We start from the raw sequence: 25,227 nt of genomic DNA on the forward strand, positions 1-25,227 counted from the left end.
CTTTAGTGACACCCCTTGCCAGAAGAGGAAAGCAGCCATGACCCCGAGCAGCTTTTTCTCTACCAATATGCATCTCCCTCGCTGAGGAGGTTTTGTTTAGCATACTCAAACCTACCAGACATGAGGCACACTGAAACCATCACATCTCCAGTCAGACCACTGGAGATGGAATTGTCCCTTGTCAATAGAGCACAATAGAGCTGAGTACATGCACCAACAGTGAGGCTTTTCTGTGTGGAGCTTGACAAGAGTTTTACACACTTCACAGGGTGTCGTTCTTCTGCTAGTATCATCTTTGTGCTGATTTTGTACAGCCTGAAGTACAATCAAGTATATTCATACTCATTGCATGTGATTTCAGTAAAGTTTGTACCAACCTGGAATGAAATATACAAAAGCACTCCCACTGGCTTCAAATAACAATTTTCTTCATAATCAATACAGAATATTTGCCTCAAACGTATTTGCCATTGATGCCTACAGGTGTTAAGACCTTTGCTTTTGGAATAAAACTTCACCTGAATAAAATACTGTACAAAAGAGCCAAAAACATGATGCTCACAATCTCTCTGCTAGATAGATGTTGTAAAATTTTCTGTACATACAGCAATCCTGAGAGGTCGAATGACATGCCCAAGATAATCAGTAAACAAGTACAAGAGCCAGATGTTTCTCCAGGCCAGCTTCTCTGTGATGGATGAGGCAGCACCCAGAGGAGAGCCTACACTTCTTGAAGAGAGCCCAGTCTTGCGGAACTGTGTGGCATTGCCTTAGAATAATACTTTGCCAAAAAAAAAAAAAAAAAAAAGTCCACAGAACACTCTGTATCATTTTTTTTTTTTGAAATGCAGATAGATATTTACAAAGTAATTTTTATGAAGCAGAACTTGTTACTACCTCATTGCACAAATTCAGTGACTATTACTCATTTTCAAGCTGCTTGGGAATGCAAGTGCTGAGGAAGAACAAAACGAGCATCTGAACTGAGAATGTGATGTTTTGTCTTAGATTTGAAACCAGCTTTACCTGCTGAAGCCCTTTCACAAATCATGTCAGCAACAAACTGCATCTTGCCTGATCATTTATGTACCAAAGTTTGCCCGCACGCAAAGCTGAATGAGCTAATTTTGTGTCACTAAAATGGCCATTGTAGTCAGCATGGCACTCACATGTGACTTGTCTTAATATTATTATTATCCCTAAACCAATGTAGGATTCTTTCTGCATTGTTTGCCTAAGAGTATACAAAATGCACTTCCCTTTTGGCCAAGGATTCTAATGAGGGATTTTCCAGCATTTTGGGAAGTGTGGGACTTTTTACTGGAACAAGAGATTTAAATTAAATCAAAGCAATGCCCGTGACACAAAATCCTGCCTTCTCATTCAGAGAAGTTAGATTCAGTTTCAGCTTCTTCTGATCAAGGAAACGTGCGGACTCCCTCGAGCCTGAGCTGCCTCATGAGGTCTCGGAAGGCCGCTCACTGTGATGTGGTGCGGTTGCGCAGCCCCGCTCGTGACACCGTCCCTCTCCAGGCCACCTCGTTTCCCCCGTTCTCCTCCCCGGGGAAGAAACCGAGCCCCTCGCTCGGTGCACTTCTGCTTCGGAGCACGGCCCGCGGGGAGGGCAGCGAGGCTGCGGCTCCGCGGGACCGGCCGAGCCGGAGGCGGAAGGGTCGAGGCAGAGCCCGGGGCTGCCCGGCTCCCGCAGTCGCCTCCCGCCCCGTGCTCCGGCCAGGCAGGTGGGGCGCAGGAGCGGATCCGGGCTTGCCCCAGCGGCCAGCTCACGGCCGGTGAAACGGGGTGGGGGTGAGGGGTGACCGCCGGCCGTGCGCTGCCCCTCCGGGGCGGCAGCGGGCAGGGCGAGCCGCTGCCACCAGCGTGCCCCGGTCAGGGGGGGCCGGAGCCGGGAGCCCCCGGGGGCCCAGCCGCTGCTGGCGAGGGAGGCGGCAGCTCCCCCCGAGTGAGCCGCGCGTAGGAAAGTGTCAGTCATCCCCTCGCACATACCTCTCCGGGGTGTAGCAGGGAGCGCGGCTACCTAGCAAGGCAGAGTCACGAGCACGTAACTCACCTGATCTCTGAAACACCGCGCTCGCGGCGAGATGCGGGCGCAACACCCGGCACATGCAGCCCGGGGCCGGCTCCGGCCGGGCGCGGGGCGCGGGGCGTTACCCCCGGCCCGGCGGGGAGAAAACCAGCCCGGCCGCGCCCGGCTCTGTACCCCCTACCCCCTGCGCGGCGAGAGCTCTGCGGGGCCGAAGCGCCACGGGGCGCGGATGATACAGGCTGCAAAAAACAGGTTTTGCCTCTGGTCAGCCAGGAGAATGCTGCTAGAGCCCCCGGCCCTGCAGACGTACGGGCGCTGGTTTAGCAGCGGAGCCGGTGAAATAGGGGCAGTCACGTACCCCGAGCTGCGGGACCCGGCGAGCCGCGCAAGGCTTCCTAGGAGCCGTGACCCCGCGCACCTCAGGTGCCCTGTGTTTGCGGCAGCCACATCGCTCCCCTCGGCCGAGGGCACAACGTGCGCTCCTACCTTCGCCTTCCAAACCCATTGAAACCGATTGATTTGAACGGATCGAGTGCATCAAGAACACTTTATTAGATGAAAAATGCACCTACGTTGAGTCATAAATATTAATGACGGCTGATTTGTCACCTCTTAGCTTATGTAAAGAAGGCTGACATTCATTATAGTTACTCATTACAACTCACGTTGTCCAAATATGGATTTATTTGTGAACCCTTGCTGTTTGATGGATTTGCATGGATCTTGAAATCGATCGGGTCCGGTTCCTATGCTCCTCCTTCCCCCCACCTGAGGTTAACGTGCCCGAAATGAGAAATCACGGCACAGACCGTGCAAACTTACTTCTGTACTACAGTTAAAAACACTGTCCCCAGCAAAAAAGAACGAGGGGCTTAGCAGCTTTTGCAAGTTATGCCAGTACTCGGATTCCACACCTAAAAGCTGTCGTTATAATTCATAAAGTACCACCGGGGAGGGTGTGGGGGGGGGAATGTTGAAGATAATTTACATGAATCCTCCAAGTTTTCCCCCAGGATGGGTTGCCCCCAGTCCATGCTACAACGATTAAGCAGTGCCTGGGATGTGGGGGTGGGGGTAAGTGTCAAAGAGAAATCGCCCAGCCAGGCACGCCAAGGTCCACCCACTTCCCCCGCGCTGCGCTATAAAAGGGAGCGGTGGAGCGCAACTCGGCAGTAGTTGCTCCAGACACACAAAGACAGAGCTTTCGCTCCTCAGGAAACCCTGCGAGTTCGGATCGCTACTGCAAGAACGTTTGTCTCAGTGGATTAGCCTCACTGTCAGGTAAGAAGCTTTTTTTTTTTTTTTTTTTTTTTTTCCTAAAAAAAAAAAAAAATGCAGGGGAAGTGGAGAGGAAATGGAAATCTGCTAAATCTGGGCTGTTTTGAAGAGCTTGAAGTTACGCTGCAGAGCCTTGCACTGGCTCTTGGCACCAGCTGCAGTTTACAACATAAGGTCCAGAATTAGCTAGTTCTGCGTGTGAAGAGAGAAGATGAGCTATCGGGGATAAACTTCCAGGCACCAAAACACTTGTCAGAGTTGGGAAACGATGCATCTGAAAGCCAGCTCCCGCTAATCTCGTGGGTTTGCTGAATCCTAATGCAAGCCGCTGGGGGTATTCTGGCAATCCTGCTGGTTTTCAGCCGCCTCTCGAAGTAAAATCTTTGACAAACGTAAACTTTAGAGGCTCTGTTATTTACTTTACGATAAGTTGCTGAGCAAATACTAGCTTTTGGTTCATGTCTCACACTGAGTTCCCGGTAGCCTGGGGGCTCTACCGATGGAAGAGGTTCTCGGAGCCACTGAAAGAAAAAGAAACGGACAGACCTTATTTGGCTTATCTTAGCAAAAATGCTTATAAATTCTCTTCTCTATCCACCAGGAGTTCAGCCAGCATGAAACTGGTTCACGTAGCCCTGCTCTATCTCGGCTCTGCGACCTTCTTCGGGGTGGATGCTGCAAGGGTGGACGTAGCGACAGAGTTCAAAAGAAAGTGAGTATGGGAGCGCGCCCAGCCGCCCTTGGAGCCTCCGCGCCCCAGCGCCGAGCTCCGGCTGCGACCAGAGGGACCGGACTCCCTGCGGGAATTGCATAGGGCCGCGTGCCCTTTCAGGAAGCATCCCCAAAAAAGTCCGAAAAATCTCAGCGCTGGCAAAGATTATCGCCCCTCGAATCTGTTTGGCTTGGCTCCCGCCCTGCAGGCTTGCACTAACAGGCTGTCCTCTTCCCTTGCGCTCCTTTCAGATGGACGAAATGGGCACTGAGCCGAGCCAAGCGGGACGTGAAGCCCTCGGGCGCGCTCCGAGCGCTGGGAGCAGCCGCCGCCGTGCAGCCACTCGTACGGCCCCAGGACGTGAAGGAGGATCCCCGCGTCTCGCATCCCAGGTAACTTCCAGCTCGAACCCTCCGGGCTCGGACACTTGCTCGAGCCAGCGGAAAGTTTCCGGGTCCCTTCGTTTCCGGGTGTTTCGGCTCCTCGCTGCAAATCCCCGAGCCCCGGAGACAGCTCCTGCAGTGAGCCGCCTCCCTTACCCCGCGCTCTTCAGCCGGCGGAAGATAGTAGAGCTTTTACTGCGAAAGCCAAATATAAATAGTAACTTGAGCTCTGGATCCCCAGATAAAGTAACAGCCACAAAACGGCGGGGCCTCGCCTCCCGTGGGCAACGAGCTCTGCCCCATGCTCGGGTCGCCCCTCTCCCGCCACTCGGCGGAGGGCAGGGCCGGGGGGGCTGCACGGCGGGTCTCCTGCCCTCTCCTCCGGGCCCCACCGCGCCACTCTCACGCCTGCTCTCTCTTCCTGCCTCGCAGCAGCCGGGAGGATGCTCACATCCGCGTCAAGCGCTACCGCCAGAGCATTAACAGCTTCCCCCACTTCCAAGCCATCCGCACGGGGTGCCGCTTCGGGACGTGCACGGTGCAGAAGCTGGCCCACCAGATCTACCAGCTGACCGACAAGGATAAGGACGGCGCCGCCCCCGTCAGCAAGATCAGCCCCCAGGGCTACGGCCGCAGGCGGCGCTCCCTGCGCTCCCCCCGGACTCTGCGGGCGCTGCCCCGCGCCTCCGCGCTGGGGGTGTGAGCGCCTCGGCCGGCTGCACTCAGACACGGACACTCCGGGCGCTCGTGGAGGACTCGCGGAGAGCGCCCGTTCGGACGGGACCCGGCGCGCCCTCCCGGGGTCGGCGGGGCAGCGAGGACCGGCGGGACGCGCTGCCGGTGCCGCCGCCGAGGGAGCTGCGAGAGCCCCTCCGGGGCGCTCCCGGTCTCCTCGCCCTCCGCCTGGGGCTGGAAGGCGGCCGCCCCTCGCGCCGTGCTCGCCGCCGGGGGCCGGGACCGGGCCTTCGTCGCCGGGAGGCTGCGCCCTGCGCTGCCCGGCCCCGGCCGCCCCGAGGAGGGGCGCTCGGGGGAACCCGGCGGCCGGCCCCCGGGCAGGCCAGGTCGCCCCCACCTGCTCTACCCTCTGCGCTATCTGCACCCGGCAGGGAATCGGACACTCACTAGTCCCTGCGGGGACTGCGATATACTTGAACGTCACAGAGAGGAAAAGTGCAATTGTACGTGGTTTTTGTTAATTATGTGCGGTGCGGTGTGTGTGGATCATGAGATAAGTATCGGTATTTAAGATTGTCCTGTTTGTATCTTTTTTGGAAAATATATTTTATTTTTATACGTTTTATATATATATATTGCATATGGGCATTTTAAAACATTGTATCCCCTCTATTTTTCATATCGTGAATGTCAAACGTTGTTAAACTCTTTTTCCATACCTTTTTTATCTTGCATTCCAGACTGGTGAAAGATGTAGAGAATGTATCAGCTGTTCTCCATGGGTAATATGTGAAATAAAGTAAACACTATTACGTAAAGCTTTTCTGTTGTTTTTAGTAGGGGCAGGCGATTAAGATGAACGAACCCTTACTTTCTGCAGTCCTACCCTTACTTACCTGGCATAGCAATGCTGTGACAGCCTGAAATGTGGCAGATACAGACTCTGTTAGCAGCTGCCTTATCTAGTCAAATCAAATAAACTCAAAAGCATGCATGTTAAAATCCCAGGGCAAAGCTGTTGAGAAGGCTCTAAGGTCTCTTTTACCCACATGTTCCAGCCAGGGCTGAAACGTGTCACAGCTTGGGTTGATCGTGCAAGTTTATTTTTTGCCCTAATTAATCAGAGAAACAACTGCACACTTCAACATTGCACAACAAAGTAACAGATTTATTGAGGGAGCATGTTCCAAAAATGGTCATAGCAGCTTCCAAGGTTATTTATGTTGAAGGATTTCCTGGGCCACAGTTCAGGTTAAAGTTAAATGGTGACCGGTTCAGTGTGGGCAGAACATCTTGGATAAAAGCTTAGCGTTAGGGATTTTGTTGTTTTGTTCTTTTTTTGTTCTCTCTCTCTCTCTTTTTTTTTTTTTTTTTTTTTTTTTTAAACAAATTCCAGCCACAGACTAGAAAACAAATGTGAAACTGAACCTTATTAATGCACCAACAGCACCATCTATTGGTGTCGATTCTTCATCCTTCAACAAAACAAATCTCTAAAAAACAAGTGTATTTGAGTAACAGCTTGGATCAAACGTACCATTTCCCCTATGGCATATGTCTCTGAAGACAGTGGACATAGACACAAGAGGGTAGGGGAACAGAAGCACTAAATGCTGCTAGAAGAAATTAAGTGGGTGTATTTTTTTTTTTTAATTATTTTATTTTTTTACCTAAGTGCTGAAGGAAAACATTATTTCCAAGAAATAATCAAAAGAACTAGCAATGGTACACTGCCAGGAAAATTGCTGCAAAAAAGCTTGGGTAGGAATTCAGTCAACTAGATAACTGGCATATACTCATAATGATTTTCTCCCCAAAGTTTTGAAATTCTGCTCAGAGTGCTTATTTTTAATCTACTTCCCTAAACTTTTTCAAACTAAGAATCTTGGCATCTTGAGAGGTGGGTTTTCCATTTGAAATATTATTTTGTTTTATTTTGCATTGTTTTGCTTTGTTTTGTTTTTAAAGGCATATATGTTGCCAGTTGCCAGTTTTAATCACCATCTGTTTGTTAACAGCTAAAAGAGAATTTGTGTCTCTGCTGCTGATGGCCTTGCCGATCCAGATTTTCTAGGGTGTCAAAATAGGATGGGTAAAAACATAAAGACCTAGAGAAGTATGGACTCAAACATATCAGACTTCCAAATACCACCTTCTGGTTGACAAGGGATGATGGCAATCACACAGTCTTCAATGTAGACTATAGCTGCCAGCTGAGACACAAGCAAGAGGCTATTCTGAAATCATTTAAAGCTCCTCAAATTAGGCTGGTTGCTACTTATTAGTTTTGGGGAGCTTGCAGTGGGAAATTACAATGTGTAGGTGAAGGCACCAAAGGTATCCAAGTACATAGCACAGCTGGAATGACTTCCATAGAGCCCTACACTTTAATAGCTACATTATTTTATTTATGGGTTACAAAGCTAGTACCTTTATCATTTAAACTTGGGACATACTGGACTATGGACTGGTTAAGTATGTATATACAAACCAGCTACCTTTGTTTGTATTAATCTTTTCTTCATTTACTGCCAAAAAACAATGCCCACTTAAAATACCTTTTCTTCTCTCCTTTCGCTTTCCCTGATAAAGATCATTTCACTCAAAGCTGAAATATCCTTGGCCTAACCACACAGGGTTAAAATCGGGAATTCTGACCTTACTGGAGCTCCCTAGAAGCAATTCCCATTTGGAAGGTTCAAGAGCACCACCTGCCGTGGTTGTAGGGAGAAGCAAAACTGCACAGTTGCAATAGACAGGAACTAAAGAAAAGATTCCCCCACCCCCACAAATCTTGGAAACCATAATGACTTCTCAAGTGAAAAGACCAGCACTGCTGGACCAGACACACCAGAAAGTAGTGGGTAGCCCTGTGTCTGGACGACAGCATGTGTTTTGAATGGCAGGAGGAATGAAGCTGAAAAGTAAACTCCCTGGAAAAAGAGCAACTGAGTATTTTATCTAACCCGTAGGCTAGATAGGCTGGGGAGAATGACAGAGCAAGCAGGGACTCCTTCCTGTGGCACGGCTAAGGCCACATCCCAGATAGAGTTAGGACAGTCTTTGGGAGCTGTTCCATAAGGGCTAAAATAAACAGAGACAACATTCTCTCTCGTTGTCCATTTCTGCACCTGCCCCAGATGAGATTTGCCCAGGTGAGAGTTCTTCCTCCTGCCTGTGCAGGGGACATTACTGAAGAACTTTGGCTAATGAATCTTTTCACTACGAACATCCCAGAATGCAAAATGCTGGGCGTGAACTTTCAAACTTTCAATCCATAAGTGAACTTGATTAAAATCTCTGAGGAGTGTTAGTGTTCTGACCCCCCGCCCCGGGGTCTCAGCGAGAAAAAGCTCGTGAAACCAGGAAAAAACACAGGAATAAGATGCAGCCCTTTGGCCTTCAGGGATGAAAATGAGCAGCTGACTCCCAGTGCTCACAGATGGTCAGCCCATGAGAGCAAGCTTCCTCATAAAGTCCTAGAAGTTGAAGAAGAGCAGGGTGCTTAGGTCAAGGCCAGCCTATGATCTAATTTGACGGATGAGAAGTGGAAGATGGCATCAAATGTCTCCAAAATCAGTAGCATCTGTTTACACAACACCTTAGTTAAAGTATCGGGTTCTAAGAACAGCCTTGTAAGCCACCATTTCAAAGGCTGCTTGAAACATGACTATAAGCTCAGTTCAAACAAGATTCTGAATTATTATTATTATTATTATTATTAATAATAATAGTTTTGCAATGGTGAATATGTATTGGAGCAGAAATTCATCCTTGTGCATCAGTCTATCCAAGAACAAATGCCAAAGGAGTGGTCACCATTCCCAGCAGAGCCTCCATGGTGAAGTGTCAGGAATGTTCACTGAATATTCTTTATGAATTACTATTTTGCTTTGTGCCTACCCTAGAGACACCCCATGGCAAACAAAAAAGACTTTGCTATAGACAATTTTTATTACCAAAATTGATTGCAAAGGCTATTTTTATCTCAGAAAGACTTTTGTGGCTCTATTATTTATTCTATATGGAATGGTGGCAAGGGGCCTAAAATGCTGATATGCAAGCATTTTCCCATAAATCCTAGTGCAGATCCCCTAACCTGGAGGACGGAACCAAGTAATCATATTTCTTTCTCCAGAAGGTACCACAGAATTTACTTCAGGCTACCATGTCGTGGGGAGGACTGGAAAAGACGTTTGTTCTCCGAATACATCAGAAAGCCATCAAAGAGTTCTGCCACTGTTACCTAGGAACGCCTTCTACTGTATCCAAAAAGTAGAGATACTGGTGTACTTTCGGATGATTATCAAAATCTGCAAAGCATCTTGGTCCATGCTAGTAAGAATTGCAGTCAGGTGCCAGATAGAAACTTTTTCTTCAAGTACAATGACAGAAAGGGGAATACTAATGAATATTTTGGCATATATGAAGCCTTTTCTGGCTCATTTAGTACCCAAAGGACAGCAAGTCATAATTAAAGCCAATAATGGCAACTCCAGACAGCCATCCAAATATTTTCCTTGTGCCGTCAATACACCGTTTTATATTATCTCACATCATACTTAAGTAGTGGAGAGCACACAGGCATCAGGAGAAAAAATTCCAGCATGACTGAGTACTACCAATAACTAAATCCAATTACTCCTAACTAGAATTTGTTTATTGTGTTCACAAGGGTTTGCTTTTATTATCCAAATATTTCTTAAAGAACACTTTTTTCACCAAATAATTTGTGTCAACTTGGAAATTGTTTTAATTTTCAAATACTTAATTCTTTGGAACAGGGTCATATATTCTTCATGAGAAGAGGAAGCATAATTTGTTCATGAGGCAAAGAACATTGCTATGTAAAACCCTTTTTACGACACACTAGTCAAGGCGCTTGATAAGTGTAATGTCTCCAAATGAAAAACAAATGGTTCCATTAAAACTAGAATCAATGGCTTGATAAGACTGGAGTTTTTTGCTTTCCAAATTCCCTGCAACAACAACAGCAATGAGGAGTCCAAATGAAAACTTTTGATTAAGTTTGATTATGTGATAACTTCTATCAAAGATGTAACTACACCTCCTCAGCTTCAATCCGCTTACAAAAGCCTGTTTGTTTTCCAAAATCAGGCAAGACCAGTCCAACCCAGCTGAAGTCAAAAATTTTGTAACAGATACTGACTCTCAAAATATGTTTGCACAATAACTATTCCTCCAACACTTCCAGTTCACTATCACTTTCCAGATGTCAGTTTGCAAATTCAATGTAGGTATTCCAGTAATTATAAATCTGTTAATATTATTTTCATGCTTTCCTTTTTTTTTTTTTTTTTTTTTTTTTTTTTTTAATTGTAATCATACTAGTTTGTTAGTGTAATAACAAACAAACAAATGTCTGGGTCTTAATCTCTGATGTCCAGTAGTACTGGCAGAAATAGGATAACAAACAGAAGGGATCTTTCTTATCTGTTGGTTCAGGAGCAAACTAAGCAGTTCATTAAACAAACACAATTGTTGTCCTTTTAATAGGTGGTTACTGTCACAGGAGTTATCATGAAACCCACACACTCAAAAACTAAAAGGCCACCATGTAATCCATCTCACTGCTGTTACAGGAGAGCAGTAAAGGGGGTGGGGGTTCCTCAGGTCCCCTTACATGACCTGACTCTACTGTGGCTCTCTGCTGAAAAGCAGTAAGCCCTCGGAGGCCACTGCACTTCCCCATCTGCACAGAAGGACTCAGGAGCAAATCTGAGTCTGCACATTGGAAGAAGACAGCTGCACCTTGTAAAGTGTATTTGTTCTCTTTAGAGCCAAGGAAAAAATGATGGGTTTCTAAGTCCCTTTTTCTAAGTTTTTTTTTTTTTTTTTTTTAAATCTTTTTTTTTTTTTTAATTATTTTTTTAATCTTTTATTTTATTTTATTTTTATTTTTATATTTTTTTCCCCTGGGGCTCTGAAGCTCTGCATCCCATTCTGCATAAGGAACAAATTCATAGTCTGGCCCTTTATTGATAAACAACAAGACAAATATGCAACTGGCATATATCATTAGTCTCCTTACTGCCTACAGACATCAGACGTTCTGTTGGTGATGTACTGGTGAGCCAGATAGGAATTTCAGCACCAAATCCCAGGCCTGAGACTGATCCCATCTAATCGAAACAAACCCTCTAGTGACTTCAGCAGGAAAAAAGCCTAAGCCATAGCATTCTTTCAAAATATGACTATTTCTACACTGAAAACTTGTATTGTAAGTTACCCTTTGTACTTCATTTATTCATGAGTTCTGTTTTTGAAGATCGATGAAACTGCTAAAAAATAAAAGGAAGGGAAAGGAACTGTGTCAAAAAGAGGTAAAAAACCCAGACTGTTCATTTCTGAAATGAGTTCAGCAATGTATGATCATTGCTGCTCCTCTTAAGTGGATGTGGTACTGCTGGCAATGACAGCTTCAGCAAATATACATGTATGAAGTGTGGTGCTAAATGTGTTCATGAGGGGGCATTGAATAGCAGAAACTTCCAGTGTTCTTGTCCAAAACCCAGATGCCATTAATGAAGTAGGATTTTGGAGTGTTTCAAACGCGATGACTTTATATAGCAGCACTTCCTTCCTCCTCTCTCTCCTCTCTCTCTTTTTTTTTTTTTTTAAAAAAAATCTCATCACCTATTCTGAAACCTCAAGAAGGGCTATATCCAGACAACCAACTCAAATGAGATAATGAGTGTACATCGTTTACAGCAGAAACTGGCGGTCAGAGCTGCTGCATCAGTCAGGGCACACACACAGACAAGGTAACTGGTTACTATTTAATGAAGGGTATAAAAAGATTTGCACAAAGAAGTGAGTCCTGCAAAGACAAAGATGATTTGTTGAGTGATTACTCACATCATCTTGCCCCAGTCTGATTTCATTAACTCCTGATAATGGAGGAAAAAAAAACCCTCATATTGCAAGTGCACAAGGGCCATTAAACCTGATTTATTGTGTTAACCACACTGTGAGGCAGACAGAAACAAATGATACGTTTTTTCCATGGAATGTTGTTAGAGTTTGTGTACCAAGATATTTTTCTCCTTCTACTAGTCTGGCACATCTGTACAACTTTGCTGCCATCTGCTGTCTTCTAAAGAAAAATAAATCACTCTCATTTAAAATTATTGCTGGATGTCAAAGTGGCACAGTGCTGCTGCCAGCAGGGATGCTTGCATTTACACGGATTTTTTATCTGGCTTGGGCTGGTTACTCAGTATGCTGAGTAAGGCCTATGCTCAAATTTTTAATTCCTCCTCAGCTTTACTCAGACAAAGCAAGAACAGCAAAATACCTTTATATATTCTGAGGAGATGGAGAAAGGAAACTATTTTGTTCTTTCTGTTATTCTTAGCAAGCTCAGGGTTTACACTTTACCCATTGGATACCTAGATGTCTCCTCTATCCCACCACCACTTTTGCTGTAGGCTACCAAGATAGCCATGACCACAGCAGCATTTTTAGAGAAAAGAATGTTTTCAAGGTGTGACATGAAGGCATCAAAGGAGAACACAGGCTCTTCAAGTGTTATGGGAATTACCTATTCACTGATGAGTAAAGAAGGCTGAAGTTTTCTGACATTGCATTGCAATGTTAGAAAATGTTAGAGCAGCATTGCCTATTCAGGAGCATTCATGAACAGAGAGATGTGCACATGCTCTTCATTTCTAGACAGAGAGATTTTTAAAAGGCAGGAATTAGAATAGTGTATGATGAATCAGACTGACCTGCCATTTACCTAAGTCATAAGCAATGCCACCCCTCAGTGGTAGTTAGATGTGAGCCGTCAGCTTCTACTACTGCAGAGCTGAAGTTATTCCTATAACTGATACAACCAGCCCCAGCAGGATCATTATTTTTGTTTTTTCAATCCAATATATTTTTTTCAGTGAAATTTTTATATTGGATTGAAATCACAATCATATTAGCTCTGATATAATTATGCTATATATACTTTGTACAAGTATTCTTATTTTAATAAATAACCCACTGCAAAATGTATTAATTATAACAGATAATCCAACACTTGCAGAAGGAAGTAGTATATCTAGTATGAAAGGTTTCTTCAAATTCTACCTAATGAAGATAAAGAAAATAGAGAGATCTTATAAAAGATTGTAAAGATCTCTGGGCTTATGTGAACTTTTAAAATTATTATTAATACTGCTGAATACAAAAACAGGCATTGGAGAAAGGACCTTCCAACAAAATACTTCTCATCTCTCTGACTGTAGAACTTCTTCATAAGTTATATACAATGTGATGCCTACGAACAACATTCAGCCCTTCCGCGTGCTTAAAAGAGGTGGTTGAAGCAGCATAGTTTTGATTTAGTTCTGTTTTGGATTCAATGCTGGTTAAATTTGCCTTATACTGGATATACAGTGATACACTAATTAACTCATTTAGCCCATCCAGTTTACACGTTATATACTCTGCTATGAATGGTTACAAATGTGAAAATGGAAACGTTGTATGGAAGTGGTAGGGGTATCTACATCTTTATTTCCTTGCTTCCAGACAGGTATCAGTCATGTTCCCTGGCCAGAAAACAGCTTTCCGCTGCCTAAATTTGTAGGGCCCCAGGTAGGGCTACAAATAAGGTGAAGCACTGCAGTTACCAGCAGTTTTGGCAGAGGAGTGGAAGACAGGACTAATGAACCACCACTACCCAATAAATTAACGCACGTGCACATATAAATCGTGGGAGCACAGAAACACATACATGTAAACACACCTAACCAGGCACTGTAGGACTGAAGGGAAAAGGCCTGAGAAACTCAGGCCAACTGTCAAGTACAGGGCAGGCACATCATTAGCAATAAACACACAACTGACAAATATAGAAGAAGAGGAATCAAAGCTATTGCCAGCCCTTTTCCATTAAAGGCTGTTTATGAAAAGTGGTGGGGGCAAACCTCTGTGTAATGAAGCCCAGCAAGAATCTGAAGAGCACACAGAGCTGCCAGGGAAAACTTGCAGCCCTCTTGAAACAAAGAATTATGCAAAAACTAATCTAAACAGTCACTGTACTGAACAGATCTCTGCTAGAAGATTAAGTTTTTAGTCAAATTACTATTTTGAAATAGTAGCTCTATACATATATATGCTTGAAAAAGTCTTTGACAAGATATTTCAAATTTTGTTCCAGATCCAGTTTTGGCTTTCACTTCGGATTCAGTTCTGCTCTTTGGTTTAAAACACAGCAGTCTGAAGCCACCAGTCATAGAATCATAGAATACTTTGGGTTGGAAGGGACCTTAAAGATCATCTAATTCCAACCCCCCCTGCCATGGGCAGGGACGCCTCCCACCAGACCAGGTTGTACAAAGCCCCATCCAGCCTGGCCTTGAACACCTTCAAGGACGAGGCATTCACAGCTTCTCTGGGCAACTTGTTCCAGGGCCTCAGCACCCTCAGAGTAAAGTCAAGGCACTGAATTAGCCTGGATTTTAACTCTGTCAGCTATCTTATATAAAAAGTAAGTATGGCTGGAGGAAAAAAAAAAAAAAAAAAAAAAAAAAAAAACAAGCAACAAATGACCTAAATCTATGATGGAGAAAGGGACTGGAAATCCTTGATCCTTTTAAGAAGAGGAGAGGTGCTGTAGGCCAAATCAGAAATGCTGAGGAGGGAAAAACTATCATCTAGCTGTGTATAGCAGCAGAAGTCAGTATGTTGGACATCATCAGGAAGGTTACTGAGAATGTGTGGGTCTGTCTGGAACTACGCAAAACCTCAACCACCCTGTGTCTGGTACACAGTTCTGACCTCTACATCTCAGGAAGGACATAGTGGATTTACAGAAGGCACAGAGAAGAGCAATAAAAATGATCAAAGGGATGGAGTGGCTGTTTTCTGAGGAGAGACTAAAAAGGCCAGAACTCTTCAGTGTGGAGAGACAAAGGCTGAGGAGTGTTATGATTAAAGGTACACACGGTACAAACTCATTAAGATGGTGGATAAGGTGAATGTAGAAGTGTCATTCACCAAATCCTGCAATACTAGAACTAAGGAGCAGGGAGGGCACTCACTGAAACCGGTAGGGAAATGGTTTAAAACTTATACTTTTTTTTTTTTTTTTTTTTTTTTTTTTTTCCACAGAAGCTGGTGAATTTCTTGTCCCATGAGGTTGTGGAGGTAGATGGCATCAGAAAGGAATGAGAAAATATATCATATAACAGTATCTAGATGGATATTATAGGGCATAGGCAGGGGCGTACCATTTAAACTCCTTAATCCAATGATGCTGGGAGAACATGAGGAGAACTAACCCCAGGAAGAGGCCAGGTTCACATGCTGTGCCTAAACTCTACCTTCTTCTTTAATCTCAGGACAGCGGGGACAGCACATTGACTTAGATAGACTACTGCTCAGACCCAATCACACACTTTTGATGTTCTTATGAATAAAGCTTTTGTGTTGAGAATTCCCTCTGTGTAAGAAAAGCCACCCTATCATGATATACTGCGAATGTGAGTGGTGCTGTTGCTTTAGCAGAGGACTCTAAAACTGGCTAATGAGAGCACATCCTGATAGAAGAATACACATCTCTATGTAAGAAATACCAACAGGATTGTTCTAGCTATACCTCCATGTACCATCTAGCAGCAGCTTGAATCACTCCGGGGTTGTAAGATTAGAAAATAGTTAGCTCTACTTTGTGAGGCCTTGTAATGTAGATGGCAAGAGAAAGACTCACAAAATCTCTGGATGCAAGGCAGAACAACTTGTGTTCATGGGCCAGTAGTTGTAACTATTATGAACATAGTTGGGAAGGTCATGGAAGCAACTAGCTACTCTAACTGCTTCAAGGGTGCTGCAGAGTGGAATAAAATATATGGATGGGAACTATTTTAATCATGTTCTTCTTTCTCTTAATTGTTGTTTATTTAAGAAGACTGTTTTAATGCTTGTCTTCTTGTCAGCCACTGTAGCAAGAGAGAAACGACTTCATCTGACATCAGCTAAGAACAGCAGATGTCCATGATGTGCCTTAAGAGTATAATAGAACTGAATGATATTCAATAACAGAAAAAAAAATGCTTGGATAAGAATTTATTATTTGCTTTCATGTGTCTTGCATATTTTTGTAGTCACAAGTTTTTTGTTGATTAAGGAGTTTTACTTTTACCCTCTTTTTTTTACACCAGCATCTCTGCTGATGAAGGATGAATAGGGAAAGTGTTGACCTTTCTCTTTATGTTCCAGTTAATAAACACAAATAACACTTTCTTGTATCCGTGCCCAGTTTGGATAAAACACAGTCTGATATGAACTGTATCCCAGATGTTACATCTGATAATTAGGCAGCTTTAAAATGTAACATAGCTGAATGTTATTAAAACAACTAAAATAAAATTAAACCTTCATCCACGACATATTTTTTTTCCTCCAGGAACACATAGGTTTTTGCCTTGAAAAGGTCATTTTAAAGAAGAAGCATAATGATTTAGAGGAAGTTAGATTTCAGTTCTAGCTTGTCTGTATGAAATACTTTGCAATAAACTGCTCGTCAGTGGCTTATTGTAGGCAAAACAGTCAGCTGGTAAGCTCTGTAGCTTTTATGTATTCTAACACACTTCCAGTATGATCCAGAATATCCAGGCAAGAGGTAATATATTTGATCACATGACTTGTTATCTTAAATGGTTTCATATGTGGTATTTGCTCTTGTTATTTGACATGACTCAAGTTGACCTCATTGTTTGTATGCCTGAGAGGGAACAATTATGTAACTACTAAATGGTATGGTAGACAGCAGTGCCATGCAGGACAGAAGAAAAAAGAGAAATGCAATGTCTACCAAATTATCAGAACATCTTACACCAATATACTACGCCTATTTATTTTTTTTTTTGTACTGTCCTATATTAGAGAACAGTGAAAAAGCTAACATTCATGCTGGTAGGGATCTGGGTTAATCAAGATATCTTGTAGTTCTTGTAGTCATTTGGAACCTACAATTTTTGTGATTCTCACTTACATCAGAAGCTGAATATTCAGTTATAAAATCTTAAGGAAGATGTTGAGGCAAGTATGTCTTTAGTTTTATCAGTGGTTTATAAACAACAGTTAAATAACATAACATGAATTAAAGCTGAGAAATCACAAGCACTGCAATTTCCTTTTTGGTACTGACCTCCTTCTTGCAGAAGCATTTGTATTAACAAGTTAGAAAATGAAAGATGAAAGAGCCCTGGAAAATTCACTGGTATCTATTTAATCTAATTTTGAGGTTCTTTATTTTAGTTTTCCTGGCATAGATTTCAAGTTTTTGTAAGTAAAAACATTTAATATTTTATGAAACTGCAAGCTGTCCTTTTAGAACTATTATGCTAGATTTTAATTACCTTGAAGTCTTCATGGAAGTTTTTGTTGAGCAGACAGAGGTTACTAGACAAAGTCATTCCATTGTTCTGAAGTCTCTGACTCCAATCTCATCTTATCAAATATCAGTAGCCAGTGAGTGACTGGATGGACAACACCCAGCTGAACCAGCACAGTGGGCAGTGTGCTAATGTTTCAGAAGTGTGGGCAATTTCTGCTGATTTCATAAGGAACCAACTTGAATTGCATGGCAAAAGGATGCTGGAGATACTTCAAGACAACATTAAACCATGTCATAATTAACGAGCTTGTTATACATCCTGTAAGGATTCCAGTGTCCTGACTAAAGCCCACACCTGAGGAACTGCAATCTGTATTCCCTAGTTCTTCCTCCTATTTCAGTATTTTCTATTTTAAGCCTTACAGGTTTCTGGGGTTGTTATGCACATTAACGAAATGAGAACTGACTGACTGGCCAACCTCAGAAGGTAGTGATCAGCGGTGCAGAGTCTGGCTGGAGACCTGTGACTAGCAGCGTTCCCCAGGGGTCAGTGCTGGGTCTGGTCTTATTCAATGTCTTCATCAACATCTTCATTGATTACCTTAACGAGGGAATAGTGTCTGCCCTCAGCAAGTAGGTCAACAACACAAAGCTGGGAGGAGTGGCTGACATGCCAGAAGGCTGTGCTGCCATTCAGCGAGACCTGGACCGGCTGGAGAGATGGGCAGGAAGAAACCAAATGAGGTTTAATAAGAGCAAGTGTAGAGTCCTGCACCTGGGAAGGAACAACCACATGTATCAGTACAGGCTGGGGGACGACCTGCTGGAGAGGAGCTCTGAGGAGAAGGACCTGGGGGTTCTGGTGGACAACAGGCTGACCATGAGCCAGCAGTGTGCCCTTGTGGCCAAGATGTCCAATGGGATCCGGGCATGTATTAAAAGGAGCGTGGCCAGCAGGTCAAGGGAGGTGATCCTCCCCCTCTACTCTGCCCTGGTCAGGCCTCACCTGCAGTACTGTGTCCAGTTCTGGGCTCCCCGGTACAAAAAAGACAGGGATCTCCTGGGAAGAGTGCAGCGGAGGGCCGCAAAGATGATACGGGGCCTGGAGCATCTTCCCTATGAGGAAAGGCTGAGAGTCCTGGGTCTGTTCAGCCTGGAGAAAAGAAGACTGAGAGGGGATCTTATCAATGTTTATAAATACCTGAGGTGTGGGAGACAGAGGGATTTGGCCAACCAGTGGTTTGTGTGGACAGGACAAGGGTTAATGACGACAAGATGGAGCCCAGGAAGTTCTGTACCAACATGCGAAAGAACTTCACGGTGAGGGTGACAGAGCACTGGAACAGGCTGCCCAGGGAAGTTGTGGAGTCTCCTTCTCTGGAGATATTCAAGGCCCATCTGGATGCCTACCTGGGCAGCCTGCTCTAAGGAACCTGCTTTGGCAGGGGGCTGGACCCGATGATCTTTCGAGGTCCCTTCCAAACCCTACAATTCTGTGATTCTGTGAAAAGTGCTCCACTGAAGCACTAGAGGAAAGCAAACTGTTCAGAAACAAACAAACAAACAAACAGAAAACAGTAAATACCTTTGGCTGTCACGCACATGCCCAATCAACATGTGCTAGTTGGCTCTCTAGCCTGATAAACCTTCCTTTTTCTCCTAATGGAATTGTTGATGCACATTGAGAGGACACGAGCCCAGAGAATATGACAAACTCTTTCCCTGGAGCATGGAACTGACTGTTGCCAGCTCTCAGGGAGGCAGACACTGGTGCACAGGGATTTATTAAAGCTTTCCTGGGATGCTTGACAACATGATCTTGCCTCCAGATACTGTGTTTCTTTTAATATGTGAGTAGGAAAGACAGTTTTAATTAGCATGACTGTAAAGGTGACCAGAGCAAATACCAACTACTGTCAGCATGGTGATTACAGGTTCCTCACACACACTGCAACAGATGAGTGGTTGCTTTGTTTATGTGGTAGAAGTGGATGGCAAAGGACAGCAAACGTGATTTAGCTCACAGCCTAGGAATCCAGAGGAGGATGAGAAAAATATTTTTGCTTACTGTGACACATTCAGTGTTTTGCTCTGAATTCCTTGAGACTTCATTTAGTGTCACAGACATGAGAGAAGTAAATGGATTAAATGGCTGATTAGAGTGCTCTTGTCCCTCAAATATCTGGGATGGAACCATACCGAAATACAGTTTTAAGGCCATGGCACAGCTTTAGAGCCTGCTGTTTTAATCTGTTCAGCACAGTCTGGTAATAACTGTGCTCAGTTATCTCTCTCACAGCTGCTACTTCCCAGTCTGAAAGTGATACTGCACTTTGGAACAGCAGCATTTCCCACACAGCCCAAAAGCCCACATACTGGTACTCTGAGGTGGTACTGCCTGACAGTGCTATCCTGAGGCAGAAGGCAATTACTTTCCCAGACACATGCTGTCAACTTTTCCACTTAAACAGCATTCAGCCTTTTAGGGTTCTTTTTCTGTAGCAGCAAAGTGGGGAGTATCAACGCCTCTGCTCTTTTGTAGTGCTCATTAGACCACGTGTTCCTTCCTAAGTTCACTTTCGTGATATGATCCACTCCTTTCTGTAGGTCTCAAAAATATTATTCCAAGCAGAATGCCTTGAGAAGGTAATGGTTTTCCTGCATGTGTCTAGGTCATTCTGACCTAACCCCTTTCCTGTAATATTGTCTGTCTAACTGTCAATGTGTTCAACAAATTTAAAATGCCATTAGAAAGATTAGAAGATGGTCTGTGTTCTATACAGACTTCCTCCAACTGAAACCACTGTGAAAATGCCTGGAATATTTAAATATTGCCTATATTGTGCAGAGATAGAGTAGGATTTTGGTTTCTGCTGACTCCTGTCTGCAAAGCTCCTCCAATATCAGTTATTTTCATCCTTGTCTAACATGTAAGATTTTTGAAACAGCATTTAGCTAAAAATGGAAGCTGACATACAAGTGTATGCCAACTTTCCAAATGCTGAATTACAATTACTTTCTTGCCTCACTGCCATCAAATGAAGAATTTGGCTACACAGTAACTCAGAAATGGGCAATCTTGGTATGCAATACAGCTGTACTTGACTAAATATCTCCAAGTAATTACAGAATTACAAAGCTGAACCTGTATGATGGCATAGTCCATGAGCATGTGGGGACATCTCTCTCCCTGATTAGGTAAGTAAAATTTATCTCTTTTAGAAACACCTTTATCTTCCTGGGCTTGATGACAGATTTTTTTTTTTTTTTTTTTTTTTTTTCCTGTACTTCCTATGTACGCGACTCTCATTTTGTAAGGTAGTAGGACTCCCTGGGTAATTAAATGATTACCAGTAGTGACATTAAGGCAAGAAGAGAAAACAAGGATACTATGGGGAGACTGGGAGATGAGCATGCAAACAGGCTACACCTTTATGGATTATGTAATGTCCTCCAAGGAGCAATCACTGGTCCCTGCGCCAAGCAGTTCTATGTGGCTCATGCCCACTCTGCTATGCTGCCATGGGGAGTGGTTGCCTATGTCTGTGCTGACAGCTGGGGTGTGGTAGGAGAACTGGGACCATCTGGATAAAAAACAGTCAGGGTTCAGTCTGTAACTGCAAAAATGTAGACATCTGAAACAAAAAGAGCTACATGAAGTCAAAAACCTGAAGAGTGGGAATGAGGTAGTCAAGAAGAATGAGACGTACTAGACATAGCACGGATTAGAGAACGTATGGTAGAAGTTAGTTCATAGGCGAGAAAACATTAGTCTGCGGGTGAATACAGTGTGCTGTATTCACTTGTACAGAACACTGGCACAGGTTCCTTGTGCAATAAAAGTGATTCAGAAAAAGAAGTTCAAATAGCACACACTGGTCATGCTCTGTATCCAGAAGATCTATGAAGGGATAGATCTATCTAGGAGATGATATATCTAGTTAAAGATACTCTTTACTACAAGAATAAATTAAATGTATCTAAGAACTTATAAAATATATAGAATCACAGAATATCAAGATACTCAGTACTAATCTTATTTAGGAATGGTCCTCTCCATAATTCTGTGGAATATTCAGCTAGAGGCATAAATGTCCATTTTCATTGCCTTACTGCCTAAGAAAAGTGTCCATGTTCCTAAATGGATTTCCAAAGCACATATGTGCTAAGAACAGACCTTTGAAAACTTTAAATGAAATCTGCATGTGTATGCCAGTGTTTAGGCTTTAGTGTTCAGGTTTGGAAAAAGCCAGTTGGAAGTTAAAGGAAGTGAGAAGTGCATAAAGTAGGAATCTTTTTCTCCATGACCTCCTGTAGGAATCTGTAGCCTTTGTGAAGTCATGTTTTCTTTCATAAATCTGTAAATAATTTTCAAGGAAACAAAAAAAAAATACCATGTTAACATTCCAGGACTATTTATTTCTATTATTTTCATTATCTTCCCTCTATACAATTCTAAAAAGATGTGTATATATGCATGGTTACATAGGTTAGTCATTTCATGCAGATATGCCTCCACATGGACAAAAGGCTTTAAAACCAAAATCCCTTGAAAGGCAAAGTGGTGAGAAAGAGGTAACAGCTCATATAGACTTATATTTTACAATAGAGAATGTAACTTTTAAAAGTTATAGGCTTATTGTTTACCTTGCTGAATTTAACACAATTAACAAATGGATCACGGTTTGTCTCCCATGATCTTCTATTTTTTTCTCCAGAAAAGTGCCTTTTCTGCCCTGTGATTCTTTTTTGTTCTTTATGTGCAATTTGATGGATCCCTCACCTGTGTTTTTGGTTACTAGAAAGCACTGAAAATAATACAGATAATACAGAGAAGGACTTCCTGGTCTCACTGGAATATCAAGGTACATTTTAGCACTAAGATGAAGAACAACTAAGGCAAGGAAGAGAGGCAAAGCCTTCCCTTCACCCTTAAGAGTTGTAATCCCTGCTCCCCTCATAAATAGCCATTGGAAAAAGTCCACCACTGTCAGTGTTTTCTTCAGGCAGCATCACAGTTTGTCTTACTTTATTTTGCCAGGATGGATATTTTTGCTGAAGCAGTGAAGAGCAATGTCTATGGCTGCAAGCACCCTTCAGTGACATGTTTTCAAAAAGAGGCAAAAAAGTATCAGGGAAGATGTTGGTTTTCAAGGGCTGCCAGGCAAGACAAACCAACCCCTTCCTGTGGCTCTGGTGACATGCTTATGTCCTGCTTTTGAAAGGTCTGCAGGAAATGATGAGACAGAAACCAAATTATTTTGGCAGAGAGCACCTTTGGAAAAATAACTTGTATATTACAGCAGAGGCTTTGACTAATACTGCACTTTGAGAGAATCTTAATACAAACATAACACAGTCAGGAAACTGTCTCCAGCACCTACATTGACAGACACTCTTGGCCTCACAGAAGTCCAGTTACTTCCCTCTGGGTCCCTGAAGCAGCAGCTCAACTCTGTCCTTACTCTAGTGGCAGATATGCAATTTCCCCTAGTCGGTGTTTCTGGCAAAGAAACTGTTACTCTTGCAATAGTGGAAATGGGAAAACCTGCATTTCTCCAAACTTGCCAGGATACCCAGGACTCGGGAGGACTCTTCTAACAGATTGCCAGCTGGACCAAGAATAATGAAGTTCTAAGGTTTAAACAGTGGTCTGCTCTGGCAGTTCCTGATGTAAAAAGATACTTTTACTCCCCTTCTCCCAGGTTCAGTCCTCTCGTTTTTTCATTTTCTGGTTTCCTTTCTTGGGCTCCTATGGAATAAAGGCTGAAAACAAACAGCATCCCTGCTCCCACTTCAGAAGAACATTTTTTTTTTTTTTTTTTTCCTGCTTTTCTTGGCCGAGTGCTCCTTTCATGCTCAGTGGGTATCCTTGGGATATCTCCCAAGGCAGGCTCTGCACAATGGCCCAGCACCAAGAAGCGTGGCTGTCTAGTGCCTAGTAACAATGACATGACCTGCAGTGGCTTAATTTTATAATTGATGTCTCAGATAATATGTGAATTCAAACCAGCCTCCCAGCCTCATAACCATACCACAGTCTCCTGAAAGGAGCAGGTACTGTCCCTGGCCACAGTTCCCTTTCTGAAGGTTCCAAGATACAGAGAGTGTTTTCTTTGTTTTTCATTCATGCAATAACAGGAAATCCCATACAGAGAAGGATGAGATTTCATTGATTCCCAGAACTGATAACACATTGAAAGCTGATTTGGTTTAGGGCAAAAGAAACTAAAAAGCCACAAATGCACACACACACAAACATGAACAAAACCAAAACCAAAAAAAAAAACCAATGCAACGCCCCTCATTTGGTTGTATGTTATTATTATTAATCAGTAGTTGCAAGCTTGCATTGGCCTCAGCAGAGCTAAGATTTCACCCCAAACACATTATCGGTACAGCTGACTATTCTCTACTACACTGGAGATTTCTGAGCCACATTCTCAAATTCTAAGAATTTGAAATCAGAGATCACTTGCCACAGGCATCAGCTGAGAAACCACAGAGTACAAAGGTAGTTGTAACTTCATAGTAACTTATCAGATTTGCAATGAAGTTAATTTCTGGATCATACCAGTTATTCTGATACCTTAGCACTATCTAAAATGCTGGCAACACGATACCTGAAATTATGTGATTCATAAAGATTAGGGGAACATATTCTGGTAGTTCTTCCAGCTTTTGACCAACAACTGAATAATTTGGCAGAAGTCTTTCGGTCCTTCCAACACAAATGACAAACACAGCGTTTGCACAAGAACATTGGCCATGTCACAATCTTTACAGGGATAAAAATGCATCCAACATTAAATGAATTCCATCACAATGTTTCCATAACTCACATCTGTCTGATAGGTTTGCCAGTTCTCTGGCCTTTTAAAATCTTGGAGGCAATATTCAACATGCAACCAAACTTTTGGGTACCTATCGTGCTTTGCTGCAGACAAGTGATTGCCAGTTGCCATGATAAATATTTATACTTTCCTTTAATGTTCAACATTTGCCCCCCTAATATATGGAGAAGGTAACTCACAGACATAAGCAGACTCAACCAATGGTGGCCCTCAGCTACCTGTCTGTCTGATTGCTCTTAACATCCCACAACAGGGAAACCTGAACAATCCATCCAGCCATTTCTAAAGTGCTCCACTATAAAATCAGGACCATTTCTTTTTGCAGTATAGAACATGGTGATTTGCAAGCATTTTTGCACACAGTTAAACTGTTCCTGCATTAGAGATGGCAATCTTTGGCATGAGCATGTCACAGGCATCGGGAAGGCCTCCTTTTTCAAGCTCAGTTCCACTGTGCTGAATGCCACTGAGTTACTGTTGGGTGTTACCAGCTGTCTTTATTTCTATACAAGAAATTAACAGCGTATTGTTTATGAATTTCAACAGATGACTTCACCAAAAACAGGATTTGAATAATGCCTCTCTATGATAGGCCAATGGTAACAGACTATTTACAACATGTATCAGGAGTCCTTTGATATTTAAAAAGCAGTAGACAAATACTGAACTTTTGCTATACAATAGTTGATTTAAACTGAAATACGCTACCAGATCATTCTCTTATAAAACATGAAAGACATAACTGCACCATTGAAATTCAGCTTCCATAAGCATCTGAATGTGAACACAAACTAGGTTCTAACTGTTCAAAGTGTGTTTTAGGAAGGTTTGCAATATTTTAACTGCATAACCTAACGGTATCCGTCTATAATTAAGGTTTTATAATTAGACTAAATATAGCTTTTGCATTTTGTTAAGTCTTAGTT

At 43.2% G+C, this 25,227-nt stretch overlaps 1 protein-coding gene across 1 annotated transcript; it reads left to right on the forward strand.

Annotated features, from left to right (window-relative positions):
* Positions 1-3,186: 3,186 nt before the first annotated feature.
* On the forward strand, positions 3,187-5,286 carry ADM (adrenomedullin). Its single transcript, XM_035328844.1, has 4 exons — positions 3,187-3,325; positions 3,924-4,034; positions 4,286-4,426; positions 4,850-5,286. Exons 2-4 carry the CDS (start codon positions 3,937-3,939, stop codon positions 5,118-5,120), a joined length of 510 nt encoding a protein of 169 aa, XP_035184735.1. The 5' UTR covers positions 3,187-3,325; positions 3,924-3,936; the 3' UTR covers positions 5,121-5,286.
* The last annotated feature ends 19,941 nt before the right edge of the window (positions 5,287-25,227 follow it).

This window comes from Oxyura jamaicensis, chromosome 5, assembly GCF_011077185.1.
Source record: "Oxyura jamaicensis isolate SHBP4307 breed ruddy duck chromosome 5, BPBGC_Ojam_1.0, whole genome shotgun sequence".
Classification (NCBI taxonomy): Eukaryota; Metazoa; Chordata; class Aves; order Anseriformes; family Anatidae; genus Oxyura; species Oxyura jamaicensis.